The sequence below is a fragment of the Schistocerca serialis genome, chromosome 1, assembly GCF_023864345.2.
Source record: "Schistocerca serialis cubense isolate TAMUIC-IGC-003099 chromosome 1, iqSchSeri2.2, whole genome shotgun sequence".
NCBI classification, from domain to species: domain Eukaryota; kingdom Metazoa; phylum Arthropoda; class Insecta; order Orthoptera; family Acrididae; genus Schistocerca; species Schistocerca serialis.
Genome location: NC_064638.1, coordinates 318,841,206 through 318,861,613, shown reverse-complemented (window position 1 = coordinate 318,861,613; position 20,408 = coordinate 318,841,206). Strand labels below are relative to the sequence as shown.

At 41.0% G+C, this 20,408-nt stretch overlaps 1 protein-coding gene across 1 annotated transcript in view; it reads left to right on the top strand.

Moving 5' to 3' along the window:
• The window catches only part of LOC126469756 (KAT8 regulatory NSL complex subunit 3), a 159,305-nt gene that overhangs the window by 28,583 nt on the left and 110,314 nt on the right, over window positions 1-20,408 (top strand). The window contains exon 6 of the mRNA XM_050096976.1: window positions 15,753-16,014. Within this exon, the coding sequence (XP_049952933.1) occupies window positions 15,753-16,014 (262 nt within the window). The remainder of the gene's footprint in view (window positions 1-15,752; window positions 16,015-20,408) is intronic.

The window sequence follows — 20,408 nt, the reverse complement described above, 5'->3', positions numbered from 1 at the left end:
CTTCCCCATCCTTCCCTAATCCGATGAGACCGATGACCTCACTGTCTGTTCTCTCTCCCCCAAACAACCCTCCAAACTAATGCATTAAAAAAGATTAGAAGATGAGTCTACTTTTTTTTTTTTTTTTTTTTTTTTTTTTTTTTTTTTTTTTTTTTTTTTTTTAGGGTCGATCATTGAATTTTAATACATTATCCAATGAAGGAAATAGAAATTCAGTATTGCTCATCTTCAAATATAGTTGCCTTTCAAGTATTCTTCTTTACACAAGTACCAACAATGCACAAGGCTTTAGGATTGTTGCATGAGTTGACAAGCTGTGCCTCATTCTGATTTTGTGTATTGTTTCATAGAATTTTGTGAAGTTCTTCGGTTAGTGAACCATAGTGAAGTGCTTTTATTGTAGTGCCAAATTCAAGAAGGGTGTTATTTCTTTTTGTGCAAAAATGCTCTAATCATACAATTGATGGGAGCAACGTCAGACATGGTGACTGCAAAGAGACAATTTTTTTTAATGTTCCGTTAGCAGGAAAACCTTTAGTGGACCAAAATGTGGGCAGTGTAATGGTCTTGCAGTACCGTATTTACTCGAATCTAAGCCGCACTCGAATCTAAGTCGCACCTGAAAAATGAGACTCAAAATCAAGGAAAAAAAGGTTTCCCGAATCTAAGCTGCATCTGAAATTTGAGACTCGAAATTGAAGTGGAGAGAAAAGTTTTAGGCCGCACCTCCAAATCGAAACAAAGTTGGTCCATTGTAATATGAGACACAATTTAGGTCGAATGAATGACGATACAGCTATAGTAGTTTGGTTCGAGTCGTAAGTTTAGCAGTTAAGCTTTACCAGGTAGCCATTGCTTTGCGTCAGGCGCTCCGTCGGTATTTATACGGGTACCCTTCCTTTTTCATGTGCTTCGTCTGGTTTAATTGATTGCTTATTTTTCTTTGATCTGATGGTGTTTACGTCACTTTAAGCTGAAAATGCATTACTGTACTGTGTCATGCATTGTTTGTCGCATTCTGATAATGAGTGTTTACGGCCTGCTTGCTTTTGCACACGCTACCGCCGCTTACAATTAAAAAAAAAAAAAAAAAAATAGACTGCGTATGATAGATGATGTTCTGAACGAGAGTTTAGCGAAAATTTTTCTCCGTTTGAAAATCTTTTGTGGACGCCTCTTTAGTACATTACATTCTGCACAGAAATTAGAGTCATCTTAGATTGAAAATCTAGTCAATTGCCGTGCTTCATTTCTGACTGTATCACTGTTAGGCATAAGAATAATATGAGTTTCATGACATGATATGTATATTCTTTCGCGTTTGCTGTTGTGTCACTCTAGTTTCGTAGTTTATTAGGCATACAGGATTTAAATGAGATAGCAGCAAACACGAAAGAATGCGTGGCAAAATGTTTATATTCGTATTATTCTTACGGTGAAGAGAATACTGCATGTGATTCACAATTCATGGAAGTTCCTATTAGCAACCATCACTTCTCACAGGTAGGAAAATATTCAGAATGTAGAGTTGGCCATATTGACAAACATCCCAAACAGTCTTGCCAGTCGGATTTTCGTAGTACATTGAAATGCTGCTACATTCGAAGATGAACAATATGGAATTTGTATTTATTTCGTTGGATAATGTATGAAAATGCAGCGGTTGAAACTCAGGGCGGAGAAAAAAGCTCGTCTTCCATCTTTTTTTAAATTTTTTAAAATTTTTTTAAAAATTTATTTACTGACGCAGAGATTTGTGCCTGCAAAGCGTGCCTGTGTAGCGCTACATATATTCGATGCAGAAGTTAGTTGTGGCGGTACCTACCAATATTTTTCAGAATTTCCGCTTACTTTGCACTCAATTCTAAGCCACAGGCAGTTTTTCCGAAAAAAAAAGTGTGGCTTGGATTCGAGTAAATGCGGTAATTTTAAATGAGTTTGTTAAGGAACAGCATCAGAAATGCATGCCTGTGAACGCTGAATTTTTAAATTGCTGCAGTGCAAAAAATTGAAAATTTCAAGGCTACCTGCAACTGAATTGGTCTCTTTATGAAGTGCTGGGGTTTTTCACTTTAGAGATGAACTTAAGTTGTGCCGAAGATTGCCATAAAATTACAAATAAAAGGTGCTTCATAACTAGGTGATGGACTGAAAACTATTACCTTCTTGGCCAGATGGGGAATGCTGACCAAACTCCCATACATTTTGACTTGCTGTAGAATTATAAGCTTGATGCCAGAGGAAAGAAAGATATAAGTATTCTTGTGTCATGAAGTGAAAGACAGCAGATGTTCGTCATGCTTGCCTGCATAGCAGATAAACATAAATTACTCCTATTCATAGTTTTCAAGTGAAAGAATTTACTGAAATTGGAAGAGTTTCCAAAAACTATAATTGTGTGAGTAAATAAAAGTGAGTGGTTTTTGGAGGATATGGTGGTGGAATGGATTAGGCTTATGTTGAATCATTGCCCTGTCGCGTTGCTTGGTTTATACAGTCTGCTGGTGTTAGATGCGCATGCAGGCCATACAACACCTGCAGTAGAACAAAAATTATTAGAAAGCAAAACAGACTTGGCAGTAATTCTAGGTGGAATGGTGTCATTTCTGCAATTACTTGATGCCTGTGTGAATAAACCATTTAAAGATAAGCTTAAACACATGTACACTGGCTGGTTTTGGAAAAATGACAGACAAATGACACCAACAGGACAATTTATACATGCAGGTTTGTTGCAAGTGTGCCAGTGGATTGATGATGCATGGAAGTGTGTTCCAAATCAGACTGCAACAGACATTAAAAAAAAGGCCCAATATCAAATGTGCTAGATAATACAGAGGATGATTCTCTGTATGAATAAGTGAACTACAAGGAATTGAGTGATAGTCATTCAGAATTATTCAGCTGATATTTTAAACCTTTCATAAAATTTATGTTATAAATGTAATAAAACTTTGTTTTACATTTCTGCCTTTAATTTCTAAGTTACTTTCATTCTTATTTTGCAAGTGTTGCTAGTTATACATTTGAAGTCTACTATTGAAAAGCCAATTTGCAAGCCTTTGTGCACATCAGTGTGGCCAAAGCTGCATTTTGGATATTTTCCTACCCGTGGCAAGAGATGGTTCCTATGAATCATGAATCACATACACTCTTCACCATAAGAATATAAACATTACACCATACATTCTTCTGTGTTAGCTGTTACCTCATTTAAATCCTGTAAGCCTAACAAACTCAAGTGAGACAATGGCAAACACTGAAGAATGAACATATAATGTAATGTTTAGATTCATTTTATTCTTGTGCTGAATAGTGATACATCAGGAATGAAACATTACAACTAACTTGTGGTATTGATTTTTAAATCTTCTACAACTACAAATTCTGTGCAGGCAAGTTATGTGATTTTCAATGTTTGAAAGAGTAAATTTATCTATAAAATAACCTTACCCAAGCTTGACTGCTAAGCTTACGACTCTAACCCAACTATTGTAACTGTAGCTTCATCTGTTGTATCTAATTTGTATCTCATGTTAGAATGAACCAACTTTGTTTCGATATTGGAATGTGGTGTACAAATCCCCCCCCTGCTTGAAGTTTGACTCACATTTTTAGGATGATTACAATAATCTAGAAGGTGAAGTGTAAAAAGCTGTGAAAGATAACCGAATAGATACAAGCACCCTCATCTTAGCTAATGAAGGAAATGACCTCCCAAAAAAAAACGTGTAGATGCAACTGGAAATCTTAAGTCCTATTGTCCATGAGATATTTCCAATGTTTATTACTTTGGTTGCATTTCGTCCCATTGCCCAGCAGACCCAAAATGAAAGATCATTTCGCGAAGGTCATACTTGCGAACAACTGCCTTTGTATGTGAATTGTACGAAACATCACTTGACTGCCTGTAATATACTCTTGCTAGGAAAAAAATATGAATTCATGCATACAATCAATATGATGACAAATTATGTAAAAGTTGCAGCTATCACTCCACGTACCTCAGCTTTTTTTTTTTTTTTTAATGTACCACTGCCATCCCCTCTTATGAGTCCTGAATCACCATTTTCGGTAACCACTCTCCATACCTAGCCAGAAAGCAGGTTCCTACTCTGTTGTCTGCCCGTGATAGGGCTCCCTCTTGGGCCCCGTCTCCCTGGAAATCCACAGATCAGAGGCGCAACACTAGCCAGTAGCTGTAGGCAGCACAGACTGCCTGTTCTTCTTCCATTCCTACACCCACAATAGGTAGGCCCTCACAAGAACCCCAACAGCCAAAAATTGTAAAACAGAAGTAGAAGGAGTAATCGCAGGAGAAGGCTCCTCTGATGATTCTGAAGATATCAGATTCCTGCATGCCGTCGGGTTTTGAACCAGTTGTCATTGATGTTGTTCCACCCCCAACAGTGACAGACGTGGTCCTGGGACGTGACCTGTTTTCCTGGCCCCTCCATCCCTAACTATAACACCCTCAATGTGATGATCCAAAGGAATTGTAATGGATATTACAGTCACTTGCCAGAAATGCAACAGCTACTTTCCTCTATTCTGCGATCTCAGTTGCTTTTCAAGAAACACGCTTTACTGGTGACCATACCCCAACAATTTGAGATGACCACGCATTCTGCAGGAACTATACTGGCCCTGAAAGGGCACCTGGAGGAATCTGTGTGTTGGTGCCCACAGATGTCGTCAGTGAGTGGAATCCCCTCCGTTGGAGGAATAACAGTGCAAGTGCAAATGAAACTGGTGATCACCATTGTATAGTGTTTATTTACCTCCAGGCAGGCCGCTTACCTTAGGTTGACCACCTTAACCTCACTACTCCCTGTCCCTTTCTTTGTCCTGCTTGTGTATATCAATGTGCACCACCCCATGTCAGAAAGTAAAGTACCACCTAATCTGATAGGGACGTTCTGATTGACCAGTTTGTTCTGATCTTGATCAGTGTCTCCCCAATGATGCTATTCCTATCCATTTTAGAGCTGCTCATGACACCTTTTTAGCTATTGTCTTTACAATCTCTTCTGTCAGAATTGTGTCTTCGCTTCAGTGGTTCTAGGCACATATTTGTGAGAATGATCGCTTTCTGGTAATCCTGCCATTTCTTTGTCAGTTACCACATTGGGCACCTCAAAGATCTGACTGACAGTTGTTTGCCTTTACTCTCATCTTTGCCGTCATCTCTGTCAGATTACATTGAGTAGGTTGTGGGACATGTGTACATATTTTTGACACAATCGAATGCACTACTGGAACTGTTGTTCCCCTTTCTACAAATCCCTCTACTGCCATCCGCTGCCATGGTGGACCGCTGCCATGGTGGACCAACGACAAAGCAACAGATGTTCAGTATTGCTGAATAACCCTGCAACATTTCAAGCAACATCCCTTAAAAGTTAGTTCATGCTAAAGCTTGCCATTTAATAAGACACAGTAATGGGGAGTGCTAAGACTGCTACATCTCCTTCCTGGGACAATATGCCTCATCATCCTAGGTGTTGGCTAAGCTCCATAGTCTTCTGGTTTGATGTTTTCTTCTGGGCTGCCAAAGATCAACTACTGTTCTGGGTCACTTCCCGCACGGTGACATCTTTGTATTAATACATTGTTCCTTGCTGTACACCTTTCAGGCCAGTTTGTGACAACATCCATGTCATAATCTTACCCAACTTCCATTTGAATGCGTATGCAGAAAGTTGAAGACATTTCCATATCTATCATTCCCTGCCATGCCAAATTATATAATGAACTGTTCACGGACTGGGAACTGCTTCAGGCTCTTTCCTTGTCACATGTTACGGCCCCAGGCTCTGATTTGATGCATAATCAGATGATTCAACCTCTGAATGTTATCCAAAGCTTCATCTGCTCAGAGGGTCAATTGTATTTGGCTCGTAGGCGTCTTTCCTTTGCAATGGCGATATAGTATTGTCATACCAGTCCTTAAGCCAGGCAAAAACCCATCATCCGTTGACAGCTAGTGTCCAATTAGCCTCACCAATGTTCTTTGGAAACTGCTTGAAAGGGTGGTTGTCCACCAGTTATGCCGTTCTTGAATCTTGGGGGCCTTTCATCTCCCTATCAGTGTGATTTCTGGGAGGGCTAATCCACAGCTGACCATGTGGTCAGGTTGAGAAAGGCAGACTGGCAGATGTTTTCTAAACACCAACATCTCATTGTAGTCTTCTTTGACCTAAATGCAGCATATACCACTTGGTGCCATCACATTTTACTTACTCTTCATGATTGGGGTAGTTGAGGCTCACTACCAATTTTTATTCATCACTTATTACCCGCCAGTTGTTTTGGGTTAGAGCTGGTACATCACTCAGCTCCCCATGGATCCAAGAAAACAGCATACAACGGGGGTCCTTGCTGAGTTTTACAGTATTTATCATCTTCCATCAATTGACTGGATATCTCCATTAGGCCACTGGTCACCCCCGCGTTTTATTCGAATGACTTTTGCTTTTGGTATAGCACCCATTTTGTTGTCTTGGCTGAAAACCAGCATCAGAATGTTTTCCAAAGGACCTCTGCTTGGACCCTTTCCCATGGTTTTCAGTTCTCTCCTGCGAAAATGGAGTAATGCATTTCCGTCAGTGTGTTGTGTTCCACCCTGACCCAGAACTCTTAACTTGGCTGCCCCATGTTCATCAGCTACAGACTTAATTGTATGTGGAAGCTTAACACACTGCTTCCTTGCCAACAACACTTTGGCTGTAGGTTGCACTACTCTCCTCCATATTTACTGTGACCTGCCTTTGTCGCAGTTGGACTATGGTTGCCAGACTTGTGGCTCAGTGTCATCTTCAGCTTTGAAATTGTTGGATCCAGCCTGTCATCGTGGAATGAGACTGACTGCCTTTCGGACTAGACCTAAGACAGTGTCTTCGCTGAAGCTGGAATCTTCCCCCTTTGGTTCCAGTGGTGCCAACTCTTGCTCATTTATCATTACCCTCTGACAGTTTCCTAATAACCCAATTTATCACATTGTATTTGCGTACCAGTGGCTTCGACCCCATGACACCTACCCGGTTGTGGTATTCCCAGTTGGAATGCATCTTGAGGCTCTCTACCAGGACTTGTGTCACCTCTCCTGTTACTACCCAGACCATGAACTAGGTTTGATATATTTCAAGGTTCCAAAGTTTTAGTGACATCCATGACTTTTTGGCACCTTTTTGTCTTGGTTCGTCAGGAGTATCAGGATGCTGCTGTGATTTACACTATTGGGTCTAAAATCATGGGTAAGATGGAATATGCATTTACATCTTCCACTAGTCAAGTGGAACTAATTGCCATTAACAGAGCTGTGTGTTTTATCGTATAGATCTCCCTTGAGTGTTTTAATTTGCAGTGACTTAATGAGCAGTCTGTAGGGCATTTATCAATGTTACTCACCTTATGAAATCTGCTATTCATGACTTTCTCTCTAACCTTAGTCATGTTGCCAGCTGAGTTGTCTTTGTCTAGGTCCCAAGTCATATGGGTAACCCAGGGAATGAAATGACTGACAATTTGGCAAGAGAAGCAGTTAAGTCACCTAATATTCACTTTGATGATCCCATGTGCAGATGTGCGGGTGCAAGTAACACCTCTCCTCACATGGGGATGGACAACTTCTGGTTGGCTACTGCCCCCTCTAATAAACTCTGCATTATTAAGGAGATTACTGCTGCATGCTGCTGCATCCTCCATTCTTCCTGGAAGAAATCCATTGTCCTAGTTCTCTCCGCATTCAACATACCAGGCTAACTCGTAATTTTACTTTATATAATGAGCATTGTGGTTGCAGAGCCTTACAGATAGAGATCGTACCATGCCAGAATGTCCCCTCCTCCTCGCTCTCCAAGTTAAGCATGGTCTTCTCAGTTTCACGAGTGGTTGTACTGCTTCTTTTTTCTCCTTTAAAGTTGTTTTTATTTTCAGGTATAACATTTTAAACTCCCTTTGGGGTGGGAATGTTGAGATTACAGTGTCTCCTGCCACATGCTGGCTGTGGGGGACCTCCCAACTCTTGCTCCTCTGGCAGCTGCCTCTGTCATCCCTCTCTTACTCTGTTTTACTTGCATTTACAAGGTGCATACACCCTGGGACAACTGGGAAAAACTGGGGATTTTTTTCATCTGGAAAACAAATAGGAATTTTTTAGGATTATGCGAATTTTTCATTAGTTTAGTTTTCAATTTAATTTTTGTAATTTTGGCTGGTAAGAACAGATACTCAAACAGAAAATTTGACTTCAGTCTGCTAATGCAGAATAATACTGCAGCAATAAAACATAATGTGAGAATAACACCCAAAATAAAACTTAAGTTTCAAAGAAAGTGCAGTATTTACACCAACAAAACACAGTGCACATACAAGCGTCTGCCGATAACAAAATGTGTCAAATGCTTTAGGATGAAGATTTAAGTAATTCTTTATAACAACAAACTGCTTTTGATGAGCATGATGTTACAGCTGTTTTCATTTGTAACAGGTCCCACGAAAATATTTTGAATGGTGGTTTCAGAAGTGCTACTTTCATAACAAATTTCCTTTTATGCAAGGCAAATTACGTTATGCTTGAGAATGTGTGATGAGTTTCTCAAATCAGGGAGAATTTGACTCTTTCAAAACTTAACAATTTGAGGACCAACCGCTTAGAAAAATTTCAGGCCCAGAAGACCAGCCATTTATGCCATCATTTAAAATTGTACTGGCACATTTGTGTTTGATACAACTTAAAGGGTAACACAGGCTTAAAAAAGACCAGTCTTCAAGGTTAGTATTTCATATTTATTTTAGTTTTTCTTTCTTTTACTGTTCTGAATCTCTTGACTGAGAGGCATTGTTAACTCTGTAACTGTCTTTGCCCTTAATCATATTGATTATGACTAGATGCAGGAGGGCTTTCTCTTGCCACAGATGAGCCTTGGGAAATGTCTCGTCTGCTCTGTCTTATATACCAACCTAATCTATGAGATGCTACTCAAAATATCCAAGAATTTCATTTTAAAAATCAGAAAACTATACGTATGTCCCAATGTCTTCTGTTACCTTCAAAGTAGTAACCTCTGGCAAATATACAATAATCCTAGTGTTGTTCCAATTTTTGGAAACACTCCTGGAAGTCTGCAGGGTGAAAGGACTCATTGTGATTCCACTTGGATGTATTCATTGGAGTCAAAATCTCATCCTTTCAGTGTGATTTTCATCTTCAGGAACAGGTAGAAATCGCATGGGGCTAGGTCTGGTGAGTAGGGAGATTGGCAACCACTGCAATGTTGTTTTTGGCCAGGAATCCCTTCACAAGTGAAGAAGTGTGCGCTGGTTCATTGTCATGGTGCGTCAACCAGTTTTTCTTTTTCCACAACTCTGTCCTTTTGTGCTGAACGTTTTCCCTTAATCACCTCAAACTGCCTGTTGACAGCCTGACTAGGTGGAACAAACTCCTTATGCTCTATTCCCCAAATGTCGAAAAAAATTACTGCATTAACTTCAAGCTGCTGTGAACGTTTTGAGCTTTCCTCAACCTTGGAGAAGTTGGCGTTTTCCATTGTGATGATTGGTGCTTTGTTTGAGGTTCATAACCATAGAGCCAAGATTCATCACCTTTTATGACTCTGGATAAGAATTTTGGACACACTTGAACTCTTTGTTGCAACTCAGTGCACACCTGAATCCTGAGATTTTGTTGATCAATGCCGAGAAGGCGAGGGACAAACTTTGCTGCTGTTCATCTCATGTTCAGTTCATTGGCTAGAATTTGTTGATGTATGCTGTATGACAGCACAAGTCAGTTAGAATTGTCAATCTTTGGTCTCCATGAATCACGTCATGCAGTTTCAGGATCATTTTCACTGTGGTTCATGTTGCCAGTCAACCAGAATTTTTGTCATCTTCCACAGTCTCTTCGGCCTTCCTCGAAGTGTTTGAACCACTCAGATGTTCTTGCTTATCTCACTGCAATCTCACCAAATGCCTCTGTCAGCATGTGGTGGGTTTGAGCTGGAGTTTTCCTGAACTTGAAACAGAATTTGGTGCAAATCCTTTGTTCCTTAGTGTTGTCCGTTTAACAGTCACAGAAGTGCTGAAACATGTCATGACATGCATCACCAAAACTCTCACTGTGTGTGCCTAAGATGATACAACTTTGTGCTGCAGCAGCTAAGACCTGTACATCGAGACATCTAGTGGCAGAATTTTGTATTCCAGGTAGTTTGACCAGTACAGTGAAATCCTCAGCTAATTTTTGTAGCACCTTGTACATATGTTTTATTTCCCCATAAATCATTTCATAGCTGTGACGTCACTACTACCTTTAATCCTTCAATTTTACCACTCCTACATACTTCCAGTATCTGAGCCCATCCAGATGCTCTCACTCTTGACTGAGGAACTGATCACCTCACAGTTTAATCCCTTAATCCCAAACAACCCTCTTCTGTTCTCTTGCACTTTTCCCAAGATCATCAGTATCCTCTTGTCTGCTCCACTGATGACTTGCTCTATCCTTTTCCTGTATTCTTCTCTGTCATTGCTGTTTTGCTTTTTGGCATATTGGCTGGTGTGCTGTTGCTTCTCCAATTATTTTTTTTTGCCTTCCACTTCAATCACCAGTTCAGACTAACCCTTCCTGCTTTCAACAACACACTTTGTTCCTGCCTTTCCTCTTGTCCTCCTCATTGTTTCCTCTACTCTTTTCGTCATTGTATCCGTATTCACCCTGCTCACATGTCCTACAAACTGAGACCTTCATAGTTTGATTTCTCCTGATAATAGTCCTCATGCTGTGGTACAGTTCTTCCCTAAGTTTTTGCATCCATCTCTCACCACCTCTTTTAGGACCCACTATTTTCCCCAATATTTTTTTCTCTTCTTTTTCTAGTTGTGTTGTACCATATTTTCCCAGTGTTCTTGTCTCAGCCATGTATAGTACTGCATTCCTCAACATTGCCTTTTTGTATCTGGATTTTGTCTCTGTAGCTACATTATTTTGCTTATATCGCTGTTCGCAAAGAAAGCATTCCTTGTCTTTTACCCTGTGTGTTTTTCTGCCATTGACCCTGTTTCTTCTTGTTATAGGAGGTCATTTCAAAAGTTCTGCACACTAAAGGCAGAAATGGAGAAAATAATTTATTTTACGAAATTTCAGGTCTTTAATACAATCTCCATTCTTGCTTATGACAACTTTGCAATGTCTTCACAATGTCTGTATCCCAGATAGGACACCTTCAGTGTTGAGCTGTCGGATTACTCGTGTCACCTCACTGGAAGCTTTATCAGTTGTATCAAAACATTTTCCATGGAGTTGTTCCTTCAGTTGGGGAAATAACTCAGTCTTGTGGGCTCATATTAGGACCTTATGGTTGGTGGGGAAGTATTTCCAATCCAGAGTTTTTGATCATCTCTCTCAATGGTTGGGCAATATGTGGTATTGCATTACTGTGCAAAATGAGGACACCATGTGCAAGCATGTCAGGCCTTCTTTGATGAATTTTCAGGTGCAAAATGTTTTACAGAAACAAGTTGTGGTACACACCTGTTACAAACGTCCTCTGTTTGTAGCTCTGACTCGGTGTCAAGAATTGGAACTTTTCCATTGTAACAACAGAGACTTCAGTTCTGGCTGAAAATCTTATAGCCCAGTTTCATCAAGTGCAACAATCCTTTTCAGAAACTGTTCTTCTGTTTGATAACATTGAAGCAGTTCTGTGACTCTTTTGTGAGCTGCTTTCTGCTCTTCACACATATAATGCAGAACCCATCTGGAAGCAAATTTTGTAATCTTTAACTTTTCAATTATGATTCTTTAAACTGAAATGACAAACATTCCCATTTCATGTACAGTTTCCTCACTTTTTTAATTTTTTTTTTTTCGATCTTCTCTGTGTCATTAATAATAACAGTTGATGAGCGTACACATCTTGGGTTGTCCTCAGTGCTTATTTGACCTTCACAGAAACGAGGAGACCACCGTGATACTGGACTGTGATCCACTACCCTATTCACTCACATCTCTCTAAAAGCATTGTAAATTTCCATTGACTTCTTTCCACATAGGGATTCAATTTTGATGTAGAAATGCTGGTCACTACGTGTAATCTGACCTGACTCAGTTTCAGCTTATATTTTGAAACTGAATTACTCATGACACAGCCACGTGAGCCAGCAAACAAATATACAACCTTAAAGCCTGAAGTCTTGCTCACAGCTAACTTGAGTTTCAACTTGATCACACACCTTAGCAGTAGTGGATATGCAGTGTCCAGGACTTTTGAAATGTCCCCCATATATGCCCCAGATATTTAAATGTATCCACATTTTGTATGATGTATTCTGGTGTTTTCCAATCCTCAGTGGTAATCAGTGTTTGTGTCTCATAGCTGATCATCAGTTCCACCATGTCTTCTTCTTCTACTTCTTCTTCTTCTGTCTCCTAATCACTTTATTTTTCACAGAGTCTTTGCAGTCTACTTGGACCCTATTATCCTTCTGCCTCCCCCCCCCCCCCCCCTTTCCCTATCAGTCCTTATGTTCCCATTTTCTCATTTATTGCTCTCCACTGTCTGATCACTTTGTACACCACTATGTCGAATAAAATTTGTGACAATCCGTCTCCCTATCTGACACAGGTATTGATCTAAAAATCTTCCGATAGTGTTCCTCTGAATCTTACTCTTGTCTTTGTGTTTATCAGAATTTCCTTTATTGGTTCTTTAGTAGTGCTGTTTAGTCCCCTGTTCTTCACAATCCTTCCAAGAGGGTGCCTTTCGATGAAGTCATAGGCCTTTGTGGAATCTACTAAAGTTACTGCTATCTTTCTTGTTCTGTAAGACCCTATGTTCTATCAATTGAATCCTCTCCCCTTCCTAAATCCTATTTTGAGAGTCTCCAGTTGTACTTACAGTCTGTTATTCTCTCTCTTCAGGTGTAATTTCGGCAGCATCTTATAGCCAACATGTAGCAGCGATGTTTGTCTTCAGTTGTTTGCATTCATCTTGTCTCCCTTCTTATGTATTGGCACTATGATAGCATTCTTTCGTTCTTCTGGTAGCTTCTACATCCACCAAATCTGGCAGATAACATTGATCATGTATAGACTGCCTTTCAGTCTCCCTGTTTCATCAACTTGTCTACTATCCTATATTCTTCAGTTACCTTATTATTCTTTAATTAGCCTATGGCTTGTGCAGCATTAATTCTGGTTGAAGTTGTGACTCTTCATCCCCCCTCTGTGTATGATTCCAATTCCAGCTAGTCTTCAGGTGGTTCGCAATTCAGCCAGTCGCGAAAGTTTTCTGCAAGTATCTTACAATTCTCTTTTACACTACTGGCCATTCCCTCTTTATTATCTCTTACAAACAATTCTCTACTCGTGCACTTGCAACTTTACTATAACTTCCTATCATTATTATTAAACCACAGTAGGTGGTCATTTGCCTAATTCTTTTGCACCACAGCCCATACTTACTGGTGCATTTCCTTCAACATTCTCAAGTGTTGTGTATGCCCTTGACATAATCCCCCACCTCATTTGTTGCTAGGAATCAAAGTTTACCATCAGAAGCAGGTTGTCATACTCATTCCTTACAACTGTTCTCTAAAAATACATTTATTGCTATATTTTAGTCACTGCACCAATACTAAATGTCTTTTGCATTTCTCCAAGTCTTATTTTTGTATTTCATATATAATGTGAAAAACTGATAACTGAAAATAACCCCACCAATGCATCGAATTGGATGGATGTATGAAATGAAGGAAAGAGAGAGATAAAAGATGATAACTTACTTTTCTGTCCTAATGCTACTGAGTTTAACATTGAATCTGATGGATGAATCTATTCTCTATACTCCAAATATGGATGTTGGAGATTATATCCACTAGTGATTGGCAGGCTGTATCGGTTTGTGTCATTTCCACTCCAATTCTAATGTATACCTATTTTGGCCAGCAAGTAAGCCACTCCTAAAAAAAAGAACTGGAAATGGGGAAGCACTTACTTTGAGGATGGCAAGGAGATGGAAGTAAGCCTACACAGAGCTTGCCCGGTTGGCCATGCGGTGTAACACACGGCTTTCCGGGCGGGAAGGAACGCCTGGTCCCCGGCACGAATCCGCCCGGCGGATTTGTGTCGAGGTGCGGTGAACCGGGCAGTGTGTGGATGGTTTTTAGGCGGTTTTCCATCTGCCTCGGTGAATGCGGGCTGGTTCACCTTATTCCGCCTCAGTTACACTATGTCGGCGATTGCTGCGCAAACAAGTTCTCCACATATGCGTATGCCACCATTACTCTACCACGAAAACATAGGGGTTACACTCGTCTGGTGTGAGACGTTCTGTGGGGGGTCCACCAGGGGCCAGACCACACAATAACCCTGGGTTTGGTGTGGGGAGGCGGAGGGGTGAAGTGGACTGCGGTAGTTGTTGTGGGGTTGTGGACCACTGCGGCTGCGGCGGGGACAGAGCCTCTCCATCGTTTCTAGGTCCCCGGTTAACATACAATACAATACAATACAAGCCTACACAGTAATTGGATGAGAAAACAATAGTGTGTAGGAAACATTGTCTGTTGGTGAAATAAATAATAAGCAACATTAATGTTTTCTAATTATTATGTTTCATGCTTTTCTATTACATTGCAGTATTCTAAATGCCTGCAAAAAGAAGTTTCTGTAAGTATTATTTGTTTATGACATCTTGGGTTGTCGGGTGTTCTGCCGGATATCAGCGTCGTACTTGCACGATATTTCGGTCACGTAGCTCGAGACCTTCATCAGGTGCGACCTGAGACTGCTCCTCGAGTGGACCTGGTCCAGTATTTATGCCTATGGCCTTCACCCTCCACCAACGGCTGCAGGCGCTTCCTCTGTGGTTCGCGCCCATTCCCTGCGACCTGCTAGAGCGTTGCTGCTCCGTTTTCCGTCCGCTGCGGTTCTAGGTGTTCCCTCTGCGGTCCGCGCCCACCAAACCCGCTCCTGGGCGTTTCATCTACGGTCTGGGGTACCAGGCGTTCCCCCTGCGGTCCGCGCCCGCTCTCCACGACCTGTTGGAGCGTTGCCGCTCCGTTTTTCGTCCGCTGCGGCTCTGGATTTTCCCTCTGCGGTCCGCGCCCACCAGTCCCAGTTCTGGGTGTTCCATCTTCGGTCTGGTGCTCCTGGCAGTCCGTCAGGGGCTCGTTTACACAAACAGAAGAACCAGAGACATGGAGATGGTAAACGAGCCCCTGACGGACTGCCAGGAGCACCAGACCGAAGGTGGAACACCCAGAACTGGGACTGGTGGGCGCGGACCGCAGAGGGAACATCCAGAGCTGCAGCGGACGAAAAACGGAGCGGCAACGCTCCAACAGGTCGTGGAGAGCGGGCGCGGACCGCAGGGGGAACGCCTGGTACCCCAGACCGTAGATGAAACGCCCAGGAGCGGGTTTGGTGGGCGCGGACCGCAGAGGGAACACCTAGAACCGCAGCGGACGGAAAACGGAGCAGCAACGCTCCAGCAGGTCGCAGGGAATGGGCGCGGACCACAGAGGAAGCGCCTGCAGCCGTTGGTGGAGGGGGAAGGCCATAGGCATAAATACTGGACCAGGTCCACTCGAGGAGCAGTCTCAGGTCACACCTGATGAAGGTCTCGAGCTACGTGACCGAAATATCATGCAAGTACGACGCTGATATCCGGCAGAACACCCGACAACCCAAGATGTCATTAGATCGCCGGGAAAGCCTGAAGAGTTACATTATTTGTTTATATTTGCAGAAGTAATTGGACAGCACAGCAGATACGATTGTTCAGCAAGGCTGTTCGTGCTCTAAATCAAGATCGGCTGTCACGGCTTCTGTGTGAGGGATCACCGTCAGAAGCTGCAAAGCGGCGTATAGTTGCAGACACAACAGCTCGACGACTGCGACAGTTGCTGGCCAGTGTAAACTGGGAAATGCGTCTTGTGCAGTGGCTTCACACAACACTTGTAGACACACTTAGCAATGCATACCTAGCGGCTTACTTAGATGCATTGCAGGTAATACTTGAAATTTTCAGATTTGCTTATGTGCAGTGTTAATAACTGCAGTTGACAGCACATGTAATGGCCAGAGCTGAGATTTGAGCGGTTTGTCAAGTTGAGCAGGTGCTAATCATATGATGGCATTGTTCATACAAATTTATATGTATATTTGTAAATAAGATAGTGAAAGCATGCACCCTATAAAAACATACAAGAAAATGTTCAACTTCAGCTCTGGCCAAGACTTCAACAGCTGATTTCTGCGCTGTTAAGCATACTAATTGCTTAATATGATTAATTCAGACAATTATAATGATCTTAATACCAATGTCCCAGTTTTTCAAACCTATAGAATACTTTTGAGGTCTTAAGAGGAAATAAAAAATAAATTGAAAGAGATGAATGTGCATGTTGCCTGTGTGGCAGCTTTACAGTTCATTCATTAATTTTGTTACACAGCTCCTGATTTAAAATTTTTTGTTTCTTGTCTTGTAAACACTGCATTTTATCTTACTAACTTCTTATTGTACCAAAAGGAAAGCTAATGCCATAGGTTAATATGTGTAGAGGGAGAAAATGTCAGTTAGTGTGGGAACTGGCCACTGAGTCATCAAAAGAAAGTTAAAATTTACTATGCAAATGATTACAATTTAGGCTCAAAATTCAAAGAATTAGCCCAAGAGAGGAGCATATTTAATTGCACAATGCACTATCTGACATTGCTGTCTTCACTCTCCTATGCAACTAACTTGTGTGACCAGTTTCCTCATATAAGATTATGTAAATCTTTACTTTTTTTTATAACCCTCCAAAATTAATGATTGGTATGAGCCAAGGAACGGATATTCTGAACAGATAACTGCTGTATGGACCAGAATAATTATTGAATTTATTCAGTTCAGCAGAGACCAATTTATTAGATTGTTATTAAAAGTTTTCCAAAAGTGGTAAGAAGAGAACAGTTAAAATCTACACAGTAAACTTTGAAATAACTTGCATGACAGCTGGCATCCTCCCTGCCAAGTGGACTTCACAAAATTCTGTGTTTATCATATCACAAGTCTATTGGGGGGGGGCGGGGTGGTGGTGGGGGTGGGGGTGGGGTGGGGTGGGGTGGGGTGGGAATGAGTGAAGTGGCGATCACGAATGGTGTGAACTGGTAATCAAATGTTGCGACTTCTACCACTCTAGCAAGATGGAGCAAGGCTGATATATTTACCTGTGATAACTGCAGCTAATACCCGGTGTTGGTGTCTAATGCCTGCATTGCTTAATGGGTTGCTACGTAGATGACCGACGGAACTGTAACTGCGATGATGTGCAATTGTGTTAAAAAATGTATTCCTAGGTAAAACTTCTATCTCCATATTCCGTAGCGGATAATGCAGAGTACTACAACTGCTCACTAAAGCAGTCAGAAAGTGAATCCTCGTTTGTCAGATATAGGGTAGCATCAGTTTCTCCTACTCTGCACTAGTGGCTGCCCAATCATCATCTTGCAACAAAATTTCTGCCAATCCTCTTCCCTTCAAATATTGCGTGCGCAGAAATCATCACCCCACATCACACAATTTCAGCTAATAGCTGGCTTTTAGGAGGCATTTTAAGTTGAAATGTTCCCGAGGCTTCTGCATTGCTAATGGAACCAATGAGATGTTTCTGTAGAATCCCACGCCAAGAGCAGCGGTGTGAGGGGCTTATAAGGAGCGCACCTCACCAACAACAGCCGTAGCAGTGCCAGACCTATCTTTTGTGTTAATACGGTACCTTGGCCGCAAAAAACAGTCTGGGCAGCTTTCCACATAGTGGAGAAATTGCAGCTTCCAGTTTTATAGTGCAGGATTAGGGCACCACCCCACCCCCCATCCTGTACAAAGCCTGCCGTCTGCTGAGGGTGGAATGTCCACTGGCTTTCTCTTGGGCCGCCCGTGGGGGCCACTATGAACTGGCCCGACCCGGCTGTTCCTTCATTTCATCACGCAGGGCGCGTTGTTGCTTGCTCACAGTAACTGAAGCTAACTGAATTATTTTCATCTGCTACAAAATTTGCTATTTGCATGAAATGTGACATTTAATCATCACTTGTCCCACTTGGTTACTCCGGTGTGAAGATAAATAGAAATATTCTGAATGATTCTGCAAAACCATATGCAAAGAGCATAGTTTTGTATTAAAAATTTAAGGTGGGTGAGTTACATGGGTCTTGTAGTTATTGTGGAGGGAACACATCGGTTGCCAGCTTGCAAGTTATTGGGAAGAAAACAGAATAATGATACAGTGGTTGTATTTGAATCTCTTATCGGAGGCTGCACCTGGTAGCTCCAGGTGTGTTGTATTTGATGACCGTACAAGTGTAATTAGGTTGCAAACACTGCATCTTGACAGTCGGCTGGACTGTAAACAAACGAGAACTTAAACTTCCTTAGGGGAGAGGAGTGTTTAGCACTATTGGCCGCTATTATGTTAATACTGTGTCGTTAATGCCATTCCTGTGAAAGGATTCTTGTGACTGTGACTGTGTGCAGTGGAAAGGTATCGGACTAATTTTGTTTTCCTTAAAGTTTCTTTTGAAAAAAATCAGTAGCAAGGCAAATGGGAATTGAACCAAGGTTCTATTAGTAACTTAGTAAACTGTAATTATGTGAAAAGGGATGTTTGCCAGCCTAATTAGGCAAAGTTGTACCCTGTACTATGATGGTTCATAAAGAAAGTTAACAATGTGGGTTAGCTTTACTTGATACTAAGCTTCTGTTTTGCTGATATGATAAAAGTGAGTGGCACAGTTTAGCAAGTAGTGCACCAGTGAATTGACTTGAACTACACAGGAGGAGTATTAATGTATGTAGGCAACAACTGGCTCTCAGTAACACTTACTGTCTGTACTTTAAAATAGGAATCAAATTATAGGTAAATGATTGCTAATGGTGGAGCACTACTGATATGGAAACAGGTTCTTTTGTTAGTTTAATTATTGGAAATTACTACTATTGAAATACTTATGAAGTAATTGCATCTTTTGTACTGATTATTATCTGTATTCTCAAGGAATATTCCTTACCTTGTATTATTTAGCTCAGATGGAATATGTGACACCTGAATCTAGTATAGTTTGAATAATTACAGCCAGTTGCTTATTTTTGTTTGCTGTTATTGTAACATGACATCTAAATTTGGCTCAACAATTTGCATAGGGACTCAGAAAATAATTTATTGGTGGATTTAGAACGTGGTTGAACACTTGAGTCATAACACAACATGGGAAACACTGTTAACTACACAACACATGAAACTGTAAGCACTATTATTTCAAGAAAAAGAACCTTTGAACTGAATACTTCATTGTCCATTTTGGAAAACTACTTGGGGTATTTCAAAACTTACGCTCACTAAGTAATTTGTTGAGGAAAATAATTGCTTTTCAGTTCAGTAAAACAGGCTATTCAGCACTTGTGATAGGACCCTGTCTAGGTAAATGACTAAGGACAAAATATGGTGGCTCAACACAAAGTTTACAAGACAGAAAATCATTATTGTAAACGAAACCACATAAGTGGTCCATGCAGTGATACAGCACTCAACTGATATTTTCAGTGAATGTGGTGGCAGCGTCAATATCCTGTGCTAATCAAAAAAGGTGACAAAAATATCCATGGCTCTTCCAGTGCAACACGTTCTGAAAATTCTCTTCTTGGTATTGGATTTTCATAGTAAAGAGCTAACCAAAGTATTCTGTGAATAATAAGCTGTCTTACTTGAGCAACCGAGGCTGTATTATATAATTTTGGAGTTCTTCTCATCTCCTTCAGTTCACAAGATGCACACTCTTTGCCTGCTTGCCACCAACTGACTCATGCAACAAAGGAGCTTTGCAGTTTGATCGCCTGATCCACCTTTTCTATTCCTGCCTATACAGGGGCCGGTGAAACATGTCACTTGACAGTCGCGTGTAGTTGGCGAGGTTGCAATAGATGCCACCGCACACACCCACAGCCGCAAAGTACGTTTTGTAAATGTAAGCTACAATCAATGTATATACGTAAGTACAACAAAGTACATTTTTATAACAACGAAGAGAACAACGATGGAGACTAAGTATTTGATAGTATATGAAACCGGGAAATAAAAACACTCGAAGTTAATGGTAATTCCAAATTGTTACTGTAATAGTTGCATGTAAAATGCCGTGTAATAATGTAAACCTAAGCATACCAAAGAACACGCTATCCACTCTCATAGAAAGAAATAAAGCAAAACATGCATAGCCTACTCAATTGAAGAGGGAAAGAATTAATTCTGAATACATTTACATTCACTAATTTATTATGTCAGTGGCACAGTTCCATCCAGTTCTCCTTCACTATCATTGGAATCTGCACGAAAACCATTGTCTTCACCATCTTCATCACATC